The sequence below is a fragment of the Salvelinus fontinalis genome, chromosome 4 (genome assembly GCF_029448725.1).
Source record: "Salvelinus fontinalis isolate EN_2023a chromosome 4, ASM2944872v1, whole genome shotgun sequence".
NCBI classification, from domain to species: Eukaryota; Metazoa; Chordata; class Actinopteri; order Salmoniformes; family Salmonidae; genus Salvelinus; species Salvelinus fontinalis.
Window position 1 is genome coordinate 58,915,621 of NC_074668.1, and position 14,056 is coordinate 58,929,676.

At 42.9% G+C, this 14,056-nt stretch overlaps 1 protein-coding gene across 1 annotated transcript; it reads right to left on the reverse strand.

Annotated features, from left to right (window-relative positions):
- Positions 1-6,330: 6,330 nt before the first annotated feature.
- Positions 6,331-12,683, reverse strand: LOC129854061 (7-dehydrocholesterol reductase-like). The gene is made up of 8 exons (XM_055920687.1): positions 12,575-12,683; positions 11,303-11,423; positions 9,623-9,845; positions 9,341-9,431; positions 8,508-8,721; positions 8,172-8,376; positions 7,906-8,037; positions 6,331-7,693 (listed from the first exon to the last, which is right to left on the reverse strand). The coding sequence occupies exons 2-8, from the start codon at positions 11,410-11,412 to the stop codon at positions 7,229-7,231; spliced, it is 1,440 nt and encodes a 479-aa protein (XP_055776662.1). The 5' UTR covers positions 11,413-11,423; positions 12,575-12,683; the 3' UTR covers positions 6,331-7,228.
- Between the last annotated feature and the right edge of the window lie 1,373 nt (positions 12,684-14,056).

Sequence of the window (14,056 nt, forward strand, 5' to 3'; positions counted from 1 at the left end):
ACCCGGCACAGCCAGAAGAGGACTGGCCACCCCTCATAGCCTGGTTCCTCTCTAGGTTTCTTCCTTGTAGGGCCTCCCGGGTGGCGCAGTGGTCTAGGGCACTGCATCGCAGTGCTAACTGCGCCACCAGAGTCTCTGGGTTCGCGCCCAGGCTCTGTCGCAGCCGGCCGCGACCGGGAGGTCCGTGGGGCGACGCACAATTGGCATAGTGTCGTCCGGGGTAGGGAGGGTTTGGCCGGTAGGGATATCCTTGTCTCATCGCACTCCAGCGACTCCTGTGGCGGGCCGGGCGCAGTGGGCGCCAACCAAGGGGGCCAGGTACACGGTGTTTCCTCCGACACATTGGTGCGGCTGGCTTCCGGGTTGGAGGCGCGTTGTGTTAAGAAGCAGTACGGCTGGTTGGGTTGTGCTTCGGAGGACGCATGGCTTTCGACCTTCGTCTCTCCCGAGCCCGTACGGGAGTTGTAGCGATGAGACAAGGTAGTAATTACTAGCGATTGGATACCACGAAAATTGGGGAGAAAATGGGATTAAAAAAAAAAAAAAAAAAAAAAGGTTTCTTCCTTGTATTTTGGCCTTTCTATGGAGTTTTTCCTAGCCACCGTGCTTCTACACCTGCATTGCTTGCTGTTTGGGGTTTTAGGCTGGGTTTCTGTACAGTACTTTGAGATATCAGCTGATGTAAGAAGGGCTATATAAATAAATTTTATTTGATTTAAAGAAGGTGTGTGTGTGTGTGTGTGTGGTGGCTGGGAAAGGGTGTGGAGGGCTGAGTCTGGGAGAAAGGCATCGTGTGTGCATGTGGTTTGGGTGTGTGGGTTGGGAGGGGGGTGGGCTATGGCTTTTAGCACGTGAGCTGTAATAGTTCAGATCAAACAACTGGGGTGTAGCAGCGGGGGGCGGGGGCGGGGGGGGGGGGGGGGGGCGAAGCACGCAACAGATGTGACTATTCTAATGAGCTTCGTTAGATAGAAATATGTCACATTCAGACGAGTTCCTTTCTCTCCCTTGATCTTCAACACTCCTTCACACGAACCAACGAATCCTCACCCGCATGGCCAATTGTCAGCATGTCACAAAGAGTATGATGAAGGGGAACTCATGACACTATCATCCATCCATCAACAACCTCTTCCCTTATGTGAACATAAGTCAATAAATGCTGATGAGGCAAGAAACTCTCACACCGGCCCAGGCTCCACCACATCTCACAATAAATAGATAGAGAAGAAGAGAACATGTCGGGGACTGACAGAGAAAGGAGAAGTAATGAGGTTTAGAGTAAAGGAGCCTGAAAGAGTGGGAGAGGAACAGGGACCCGAAAGACAAAAAACAAACAGAAGGTGGAGAGCTGAAGAAAGAGAGGGGGTAGAAATAAATGGATGACAGAGGATAGAAGAGTTAGCGACGAGCTAGGTGGGTGGAGAGATTGGGAAGTTACATGGTTAGGGAGTCTCTAAGGACCAGTTTCAGGCTTTTTAAGTAGATATATCCACTCTAAATGCACATACGTTTGCTCTTTATTTCCAGCACTGAATCTGGCCTGAGTTCTCTGGCTCTGTATCAAACCTGAAATGGTCATGCAAAGGTCACTATCGATAATATGGCAAGTCAAGAGGTTTTCTTAACCTAAGCCGTTATAAACTGTGCATAGTGTGAAGTGTAATCGTCTGGATTCATTTCATGTGTGATTGAGTCTAATGGAAGAATGATCACCCGCCAATGATTTATTAAAGACAGGACATTAAAGTTGTGCGCTCATAGAAGCACTTTACTCTGTGGCTCGTTCGATAATGACATCCGGTACAGACCAGACCATTTAACCACTGGAATGGGCTGAGCCCTGCATGTGGATCACTGGCCAGGTCTCTCTGCAGTGGGTATGGCTCAGTCCTGTCTGCCAGGGTTGAACTGGATGACGGGGTGACCTTGCTGCCTGGTCTCTGCCAAGTTTCGCAACGGGTCTGTGGGCTGTATTACCACCCAGCCCCCCTGGACAGCTGGCCACTGCCCACACACCCGCCCCACCCTTTCACACCCATTCCAGGCCAAACGCCCGCTAGTCTCCTAGATAACCAAACGTGTCAACCTCCTCCCACAGGAAACTCCATCACCCGTTCCCTGCTGGGTGGAGAGTTATTCGTTACGGGGTTAATGCTGCTGGACCAAGGGAGAGAATGGAGAAAAAAACTCATCTGAGATAAAGCGAAGTATTGTAGCATTGCACGTGAATGCAACACATGCTGACCACACGAATGTCAAGTAAGCCTCACATGGCAGAAGCCCATCCCTTGCACCCTCCATCAGAATTGAATGGACTATTTCAGACTGCAGGCCTCCCCAGAGAGGGATTTGAGTAAGGTCAGTGTCAGGGTGTGTGCGTGCGTACGTACATGAACATGTTCGTGTATAAGGGTGTCTGCGTACTGCCAGGATGGGAATGTCCAGGGAAAAATACATTTGCCACTCCTGTTGGATTTCTTCATAATAGTAGAGATTCAGGAAATCTGTCCAGCGGATTATGTATTTCCACAGTAATGTCCTGCCTACAACTCCCAGACCACATGGGAAAGTTCTAATTACAGTACAGCGTGTATAGTTCTACAGCACTATCATATCCTATCAATATCAAATACCTCTCAACTGCACTGAGCACAAGGAGTTCATCTCCACGCCTCCATCTTCCTGGCTTACCCAGCAGCCTTCTCCTGGGATGATTAACACTGTCAATGGTTAAGGGGATACAGCTGGTTCTATGGTTAGACATGGGATAGGAGTTGGAGACAAGGCTGGGCCTGGGGTGGGTGTGTTTGTGTGGTTCTGTTGAACGGAAAGAGACTGAGGTCAGTGTCACTCTAAGGCTAGGTGTGTTTAGTCTGGTTTTTCTCTGGTCATCTCATCACTCCTCATGATGGCAGGGAAGGGCAGGAGAGGGCAGGGCAGGGATCAGAAGTGTAGAAGAGTCCTCGGCTCTTGGCTGTGACAAAGAGATGATCACAGGCTGAGGGAGGGAGAATGAGAGAGACCTAGGGAGAATCTCAATTGAATACTCCTCGCGTCCTCTCTTCTCGCCCCTCTTTCTCAAAACCTATTGGAGGAGAAGGTCAGAAGGGAGGGACCTCTGGCTTTTTCATCCGATGGGTTTTGAGAAGGAGACAAGTAGAGAGGACGCGAGACGTATGCAATTGAGATTCTCCCACACGCTGTGAGACTTAGAAAAAGTACATTAGCACTAAATACACAATAGTTCATTCCCAAGAGAAATATAGCAGCCCACTACCCAATATGTCTGCTCAATTAGCTCTTTCCACCAGATCAGTCAGTCAACCAACCCCAATGACCACAATCTGAGATCCTCTGTTCAGGGGCCCATGCAGAGGACTGCTATGTCACTGCTTTTCTCTGCTAACACACACACATCAAGCCCACATCCCCCCTCTGCCTCCAAACTCACCTATAAAACAAATTTGGCCTCTTGGGAAATCATCCAGAGTTTATTCACAGTTGGCACTCAGTCCAAATAGTTCATTGTACTTTTTGTATATCTTATTTCGTTCCACTCGCTCACACTCTCTCGCTCTTTCTCTTTGTCCGGCTGATCCCCAGTGCTTTGTCGATAAAACCATATTGTCTTTAAAGTCCGAATGAAAAACAGATAAAGAGGAAGTCAAAAGAAGTCAAAATGTTCAGGCTGCTTGACAGTATGGTCATTTGGAAGCCATGTGTGGGGTGATATTTGGTTTAATTCTCACAAAACTATCCCTCATAGTTTTGTCAACACCGTTTTGTAACGAGAATCAATAACGTACACTAGGACATTAGTAATAATGAGAATCGATAATCTATACTAGGACATTAGTAATAATGAGAATCGATAATATATACTAGGACATTAGTAATCATGAGAATCGATAATATATACTAGGACATTAGTAATAATGAGAATTGATAATATATACTAGGACATTAGTAATAATGAGAATCGATATATACTAGGACATTAGTAATAATGAGAATCGATAATATATACTAGGACATTAGTAATAATGAGAATCGATAATATATACTAGGACATTAGTAATCATGAGAATCGATAATATATACTAGGACATTAGTAATAATGAGAATCGATAATATATACTAGGACATTAGTAATAATGAGAATCGATAATATATACTAGGACATTAGTAATAATGAGAATCGATAATATAAACTAGGACATTAGTAATAATGTCATATTCAATCTGGTGTCGTGGCTTTATCTCTTCTTCTTCAGTTCAGTCATCCTCTAACTGGCATTCGTTTAAAAAAGAAGAGCAATTCTGTTCTATCTAAGGCAATGTAATGAATATGCTGTACATTGCATTAACTCTGAATAAAGACAGGGGAAATCGATGCATATTCCATTACCTTAACTGTCCATTATTGTCCTTGTAAAGCATCTTATCAGTGGTGTGGTGCTGTCTCTGGGCAAGTGCTTACATTATGTAATGGACCATTTATTTGAATGAGAAATACCCCCTTCTCCCCCTTGGTTATCATCATTGGTCACTGGTGTGTGAATGTCCATGTATGGTGTGTAGTTTCACGATTGGGAGTAGTTGTGTAGTTGTGTTTCTGTGAATAGTACATTAGGGTGCAGTGTTTGTTTATTTGTGTCGGTGTGAAAGGGGATGGGAGAGGTGATTGAGTATGTGTGTATGTGAACGACTGAAGAGGGAGTAGAAGAGCGCACAATGTTTATTTGTCTAAGTCTGTGTGAATAACGAGTAAAGATATGTGTGTCTGGGTGAGTAATGTGGTTCTTTTGTGTTGTCTTTAATGTTCATGTTGATGACGTATTCATCATTTGGTGTGCTTGCTGAAGGCAAAGCACAACTCTAGATTTATTACATACTCATATTCTAATTATTTGATTTCTTTAGCCCACTCTAAGGCTTAAGTGATTTACTCCGTGAACACGAAAACCAACTTCAAAACGTACAGACGGCCCCAACTTAGATTGCTTGAGAAATTATTTTTGATAGCATTTATACTTTTTGAACTATAACAATATTTAAATGAGCTACCAATACATTTCAATGGGGGAAAAAGGGCCTCAGACTTGAATGGTAAATAAATAAATAATTCTCTATGTTCAGGCATATTCTAACTTCAAATTCTTTAAGATCTTTATCAACTTTAACTATATACATTTACATAAATGTGCATAAAATAATTCACCAACAGTTACTCTTGAAACGTTCAAGCTAGGGACACTAAACCAACTCTCACATGTTCAGGCTCTCCTAACTTCCAATGCTTAAGAACTTTATCAACTGTAACTATACATTTGAATACATTAGCATAAATTACCTCACCAACTGTAACTCTTGAACCATTCAAGCTAGGGACACTAAACCAACTCTCACATGTTCAGGCTCTCCTAACTTCCAATTCTTAAAAAATGGTATCAATTATAACTATATAAATAAGCATATATTAACTCTCCTAAAGTAACTCTTGAACCGTTCTCATGTTCAGGCTATCCTAACTTCAAATTCTTAAGAACTTTATAAACTATAAACAGTGGTAATTAGCATCAATTCGCATAACACTTCATGGAGTTATTGAAAAAAGTAAGAACACAGTGGTAAACATTTTAAATGCTACCGCTCTTTAACGATTTCAGCTAAAAACATTAATATTTTCAAAACCATAAATACTTTAAAACAAGCTAGCAAGCACACCACATTTTCTTCAGGAAATAGTTAGTTTTTATTGACATTACACATATTTTCTCTTGGAGGATAAACTCTTTTGGATTATTTTATTTACGCTAGTTTTTTTCACAACCTGGGTTCTACTGCCCCCTGCTGCTGAATGTCAGATTTGAGGTGACTTTAAATTAAAGTGAGAAAGAGGGATAGAAAGATGAGGATTAGGGAGACATAAGAACAGAGAATAGAGGAAGAAAATAGTAAATGGAAGTGAAGGGTGTACTCTTGACGTTAGTACAACCACCACCCTTACCAGTGAGTGATCACTGTTATACCCACTCCAGGGGTCTTTCCACCAGCCACCACTTCCACATTCGCCCTCCTCCTGTCTGTCAGAGCCTCACATCCAGCTCCAACCATATGTGTTTGTTAAACTCTTTTCCTGGCAGCTGTGATGATCAGAAGGGGTCAGGCAGGCCAGCGTGAGACAGGAGGCCTTATCAACCTCTTCAGTCACAGCAGGAGGAAGTGGTGGCCTTCCACAGGAACAATTCTGTGATGTTGCAATGACACCTCTGTCATTGTCATTTCCTCCACTCACACACACAAAAAAAGAAAAGAAATCAGAAATATATTCACCATGTTAGGTTTATTTTTATTTTCTAAGTTATCACTTGACGAAAGGCAGATGAGAGAAAAAAAAAAAAGGCAAACAACTAAAATCAAATGTCAAAAAGACTGTTAGATAAAGTAAAAGCACTATTAGCATAAAACTTTAAAATAACAGGTACTGTCCATTATTGTTACCCATTATATATTACCTCAAATATATTGACAGAAATAAAGAAAAATGAATTTTAGCAGGAACAATCGTTTTATAGTTGTAGCTGCTTCTTGAACATAATATACCAGTCTGCTGCTAGCATTTCATGTAATGCTGGGCTGACCCCTAAGTAGAAGAAACATTTGCCATCGACAGTGCATTGTCAAAAGATATCTAGATTATTGCTCACTTGTAGCTGTAGTTACTTTACCAACGCCAACTAAGTGCTACTGTATGGTTGTGTGATGTTCACGTTGCTAGACTACAGTACACTTAAATGCAGATTTGAATTAGAAATCCATTTTGCAGAGTTTCTCATAGCATCTATGTACCATAGAACATAGATATGTACCATAGTACCAACATTTAATGAGAAATGCTCCTAGGCACCGGTGAGAGCAGTTCTGAGAGTAGCTGAGGTATCCTTCTTAGAGCACAATGCTGGCAGTCTTCTGACTACAAGTGAAGATCTCACTCGGACTACTATGTATTTTCGGACAGAGAAACACGGAAACACACATTGACATCCAAAGACACCACTGCGCACGCACACACACGCGCGCACACACGCTCACGCACACACTTTGCTCAAAATGTCTTCAACATCTTTCCCATGGAATGTGAACAGTCCATTTAACACACATCTCCTTCTTCTTCTGTTAAACTTCTTTCAGGAAGCAGGGATTCCTTCAACCTCTGTCTCAACTAGAAGATCCCAGGCAGCAGTCGATAGGGAACTGCATCTGTGTAGCGCTTCCAGTCTTTGCCGTACTTGCTGCTGCAGCGATGCTCGTCTCTCACACAGCGGTGCACCAGCAGGATAGTCATGTAGACGATGTAGAAGTAGGGATGAATGTGACCGAAGCCGCAGGCTGCACAGTAGGCCAGCGAGCCCATCAGGTCGCCCGTGTAGTTGAGGTGGCGTGCCACGCCCCAGAAGCCGGAGGTCATGAGCTTGCTGTGGTGCAGGCCGCCGTCACCCGAGCGGTAGGCACACTCAATGAAGGTGGGCTTCTTGCCCCAGATGGAGCACTTCCCCTCGGTACGGCGGAACAGGTCCTTCTGGTGGTTGGTGGAGCGGAAGACGTAGTAACCCACCAGACCCAAGAGGAGGACAGCAGCAGCATGGGCTGTGGAGAGCTGGACTGGGTTATACACCAGGTACAGACCCTGTAGAAAGAGACATGATGCCAAACATACAGTATGATGTCATGACTGTTGAATAGAAAACAAGAAAGACTGCATAACAGCCATATTTAACTCAGCCAGTATGATAGAAGCACGTCGATGCATCTATAATTTCCATTACTTGCTCATATTTTTTGCAGTGGCTTCTGTGTTGGGTGTCGGACTAGTTTTTTTGTTATGATGATGTGACTTACCTGCAGCGTATAGAGGAAGGGCAGCCACACACAGTCTCCCCAGCCCAGGTACCAGCCAAAGTGGTCATGGCAGATGTCAATCGTCTTCAGGTACCATGCCTCATTCCAGAAGAAGTCGAGAACATAGATTGCCTGGGAGGGGTAGTTATTACATCAGTAGCCATTCGCTGGAGGCCAAGCTTGCCTAAACTGGTTCAGTCAAAGCTACCACTCTAAGGTCTAGTTTACCACTGCCATCTAGTGGTAAAGGGAGAGGAGTGTCTCACCTGCAGCACGTTAACCAGGATCATAGAGTTGGTCACATAGCCATAGAGCTCCTGCTGTTTGGCTGCATAGGAGAGGTTGATTAGAGTCCAGGCAACAATACCAGGTCTCCCGTTGAAGAAGAGCTTAAAATCGAACCATTTGCCGATGCGGGGATTGAACTCAATGCCCATCATGTAGTTATAGAAGACGTTGCCTGTGAATTTGCTGGAAAATGACAAAGGCAATTCAGATTAACTATGCCCAAAGTGCCAAGTTTTATGAAATATTACATATTATTGGATGCAAGTGACAAGTTTGAATATCCTAACATACTATTGGACGCATGTAATCCTCACCAGTCCTCTGCATTGGTGGGGAAGAGGTAGGCCTTGACAAAGGCAAAGGTGGACACAGCATAGCCCAGTATGTTGGTGCACCACAGCAGTGGGATCCAGTTGTCGAAGATTATGGTGGGGGAAAACCAGTGGAAGTATTGAGCGTTGGCATACCACAGGGCATGGGTGATCAGCCACGACTGTAAACCGTTGATCTCATACTTGTTTATGAGGCCTAGGAGAGAACAAACAATGGGGGGGGGGTGAAACAATGACTGCATATGGACAAAGCCATCGGTCACGTGACACCATTCATTCCTATGTGAAGACTCAACAGCGCATTGAAGCCAAATTCAGTCGTTTAAGATGGCGTCTCATGAATACGACATGCACAGTTTGAGCTACTTCCAGGAAGTGACGTTGCAGGCCAGCTCAGCGCTGCTCCCTCTCATTGAGTAACTCAAGTTGAAGGCCGACCGGGGTACTGCAGACTGCCGTTAGCAACTAAATGACCCTTATAACTTTGTCTGTGTGTGATTTAAAAAGAATCGGCTCAAGGACATACATCAAGTGTATTAGAAGCAATTATTGTTACCATAACGGTCTTCAATTTTTTAAATATTTTTATTCACTATAATGGGGATCCTGTTCTCTGCAAACCATGCCTGCAGTACCGCGATCCGTGGCCTCAATGAGAGGGGGCAGTCGTTCTCCTGGGTGGAACAGAGCCAAGGGTTTGCAGACAACTACACTTAACAGTATTGTGCGCATACAATATCTGTAAATATTAATAGAAACCAATCCTTCATGCTAGAAATCTCCAAAAACAACTTTTTCCTTCTCAGGTGCCTTACCTGCTGGGGTGCGAGCTCCGTCCTGAACCCCACCTGCATAGCCAGGCAGGAACTTATGAGTGACATCAGGAACACACACGTAGAGAACCACCTGATGGAGAAACAGTGTCATTCCACACTCTCATCTGTAAAATATTCTGATGCTATAAACCATAATAAAATACAATTTGCCCAATTATTCGCAAAATATCTGTTCCAATTGGTCAAAAGACCAATAATCGGGCAAAAGAATTGGGCTATCTGTGTAAACGCAACCTATGTCCCTCTCTTCTCTGGCCCTACCTGGAAGGAGACCCAGACGGTATAGATCTGAGCAGCGGTCCAGGTGAAGGAGGGGGCCTTGTCCCAGATGGAGCGCAGGGTGGCCTCTCCACTGTAGAGCTCCACCAGGGGCTGGCTGACCGAGCACTGGTACTGGTCACACACCATGACGAAGAAGAATACCAGGAAGGGAGCTGTGCACAGCAGCAGGATCACAGCGCTCAGAGAGAACCAGTCCACCTCCCTAACAGAGTGGTAGGTGTGGAGGAAATAACATACAGAATTGTAATGGTGCAAATGCATAATCATTGGAGCATTTATAATAATTAATAATTCCTTACATTTTCCTTAAAAAAACCCACTTGATACTCTAATTTATTCGAGAGTTGTTATTATTAGGCTGTAGATCTAATCTAACATAAACTCTATGGGCCGAGGACTTTGCCTTGTGGTGTTCTGCCAACTTTGCTAGAGTTCACTTTAAAAGATAAGCATGACCGGTTTATCTTACAGGCTCATTTGAATAACACTGATTATATGACAAGAATGATATAGGCCAACATTTTAGTGACTGTCTGTCCATGTAGTGACTGTCCATCAGTGGAGACTGTTGAGGGGAGGAACGGCTCATAATAATGGCTGAAACGGCGCAAATACAATGGTAGTAGAACAAGTAGAACGGTGTCAAATACACCAAACACATGGTTTCCATGTGTTTTGTGTTTGGTGTATTTGACACCATTATACTTATTCTCCTCCAGCCATTACCATGAGCCCATCCACCCCAATGAAGGTGCCACCAGCCTCCTGTGCTGTCCATGTGCAGCACAAATCAACCGCATGAACAACATAAATCTTGAGCTTTGTATAAGGGCTACAACGGCAAAAACATGTATGCCACTTTTCAACTTATTTCAGTGGCAGCGACGCATAACCCAATGACAACTGGAATAGACATAATGGAACGGTAACGCGTGGAACGTCGGGAAGCTTGTGAACTGATTCAAACTGGCCGTTCATTTTCCGCAGTCAAATACTTTACTTCCTTTCCATATTACCTTTGTTGACTGAAGATTAAGCAGGTTCCCACACACAATCTTGCCCAATGTTTTGAGATGCTGCCCTCCCCGAAGAAATAGAAGGTCCCACTGTTCAGCAAGAATAGGAGCAGGACAAATGTAATTCCGACAGCCATCAGGCTGCTGAACAGCGGGACATGGGACAGATGTAGGCCCGATGGTCAGACAGTAGGCCACAGGGACAGTGAATATGTGTGCATTAACTATGAACTTTCCAGTGTTTTCTGTATTGTGTAGTTGTATGCTGACTTGACAAAAATGAATTTCCATATAAAATGGACATTAAAGATGGAATCCGCAATTGGGGAAACAGCTCCGCTCTCCGCCCCATGGCAGTTTCTGTTTTTGTTTGCAAAAGCAGAGATGGGGAGTGTAAAACGAATCTCAGTACATACGCTACTGCTCTACCGTGCGCGCAACGATGTTGCTTGCTTTAACTACGTTGTTGTCGTGATATCGCAAACGGATGTGGCAGTTTCACCATTAAGGACGGCAGCTTTAAGTATATCGTATCATAAATCTGTCCTGAACCAACAGAGAGTGAAACCCGTTACACGTGAACCCAGTTATCTGAGTAGAGAATTAATGACTATAGGCCTACAGCAGGTCACCTTCATCTTACCATGCTCTTCCCCACTGCCCTGCAGGTTCCTCTGTTGTCTCAGACGCCCTCCCGTTAGAGCTGAGCCTCTGGCGCCTCCGGGTGGCCTCCATGGCCACTGCAGAAGACATCTCTAGGGAAACTGAGAGAGAGTAGAGAGTCAAGGTAGTGACCAGGACATAACAGGCCTACTGTACCTTATAAGGTAATGTGGGAAATCAAAGGACATCTGGTGTCCTTGAGAACCTGACATAACACACTCTGGGATGGTGCTGTACATGATGCATGGTTTGTGAATAGACTTGAGCATGATAATTCTACAATGAGAGGTTTTAGCACAACACAATTGTGTATGTTAGCAAATCTAATGCAAGTGTTCAATCATATCAAACACATTGGAAAAATGTTTACGTACACTTTAATAAGACCATAACCGCCTTTGGTATATGATTACTACATGGGCTCAAAGACACCATAGAACCAAACAAACTTTCCCACCCCCATTATTAAACTACCCATTAATAATGGTGCTCATCCCCTCCATTAACATAAACATGTATGCATGCATTACTAAGTCGCTTTGGTTAAAAGTGTCTGCTAAATGGCATATATTATGTTATATTATTATACCATAAATCAGAGGCCCTACACATGTACTGTAACAATCCACAGAATACACTCCACAAACAGCGTCTGGAATAGAAAAGCAGACCCACAGGGATAATAGCAGGTCTCAGTGCATAGGTTATGTCAGCTGACACGTTTTTGGACCAAATCCAACATACAGATACAACGATAATGCTGAGGGGAACAACAGTTGTACTGGTTGACAAGGACACTTTTGGCTGAGTGACAGCTGTCACACATTCACATAGACCACTCAAATAATGTTGTGTACAAGACTGATTGAAGTATTGGTTTCATAAAAAGCATAGACTTCATTCTGCACCCTTTTAACGTTACTTAAAATGACCGATGGGCCTACAAGCGTCAGCTGTTTATATACCCGATTATTGAATAAATATCCGCAAGACCCTGAAATTGTATTGTCAATAATTCCGCACGACAACGGATTGAATGAATAAATAGACAATCGATAAAGGCTACCACAAAACAATTGATAACGAATTGCCTAACGCAGCCATAACGCACCTCCAGAAAAAGCCATAACTCATATGGACAATAGCCCATGCATAATGTCGAGGATCATAGACGGAAAAATTACATAAACATTATAAGCAGACATTGCATTTTAATAGGTCTGTCTTAAAGATAATTTCGTAGGCTACTCACCAACTTCTAGGACCTATGGGAAAACTCTTGGCCCAGATGTTTACGACATAACGAATAAAAGGTTCTATAATAACAACAGCTCCGCCCAAATAATAAATGCGTGTGAACGTACAGCCAATAACGTCTCAGTAGGGTGCGCCACACTGCCATATCGACCTCTGATTGGATAACACGGACCTGAAGCCACTACCGCCTGATGAGCTCATGAATGGATTGGCTACTAAAAAGAATTAATCTACAGTCAAGAGCCGACACGTTACCTGGGAGTAAACCCAAATAACACCTCAACATATCTTGAGGTGTTGAAAAGGTACCCAATTCTGATACTTGAGTAAAAATATTGATACCTTAATAGAAAACTACTCAAGTAAAAGATAAACACAAACAGTAAAATAAAACTTGAGTAAAAGTCTAAAAGTATTTGGTTCTAAATATACTTAAGTATCAAAAGTAAATGTAATTGCTAAAATATACTTAAGTTTCAAAAGTAAAAGTATAAATCACTTCAAATTCCTAATATTAAGCAAAGCAGACGGCACCATTTTATTGTTTTTAAAATGTACGGATAGCCAGTGGCACACTCCAACACATCATTTACAAATTAGGCATTTGTGTTTAGGGAATCCGCCAAATCAGAAGCAGTTCTCTTGATAAGTGCATGAATTGGATAATTTTCCTGTCCTGCTAAGCATTCAAAATGTATTGAGTACTTTTAAGTGTTAGGGAAAATGTATGGAGTAAAAAGTACATTATAATCTTCAGGAATGTAACGAAGTAAAAGTAAAAGTTGTCAAAAAATAAATAATAAAGTAAATACAGATACCCCAAAAAACGACTTAAGTAGTACTTTAAAGTATTTTTACGTAAGTACTTTACACCACTGCATATTTTGAAACAAATGGACATCATCATGGACAAATGGACATCATCACACAGTTTGGATTGAGTAGTAGGATACTTTTATATTGTCATTTTTTGCATGAAGTCACAACTTTGAGATCTACTTTTCACCTTGGTTTTCCACAATATTTTTGATTTATGGAAGCATCACCATTTTAAAGTCTGAAACATGGACAATTTCTAAAACATATGAAGACTACCGGTAGATCTACTTTCTACCGGTATCCTAATTTTATACAGCAGAGGCGCAGCAGCTGGTTGTGTGAATGAGCTACCTGTCTCTTCAATAAGATATATGAAGAGGAGGGGCAGTAGTAGCAATGATTTGTATAACTAACTGGCCAGAACAAGCGAGGTGGGCAGAGCCAAGCACGAGTTAGCAAGATCTTATTGTCGCGTTCTAGCAATGTTTTGAAACTTGTCGTGTTCTAGCAATGTTTTGAATCCACTCTGTTCGTAACATGTTCTAGTTTTGGGAACAGAAAACTGTATTGAGATCAAATGTTTCAACGATGACAAAATCCATCTCGTTCCATCTTCTCCCACTGCAGTTAACACGGCTTCCTCCCACTAACATATTTG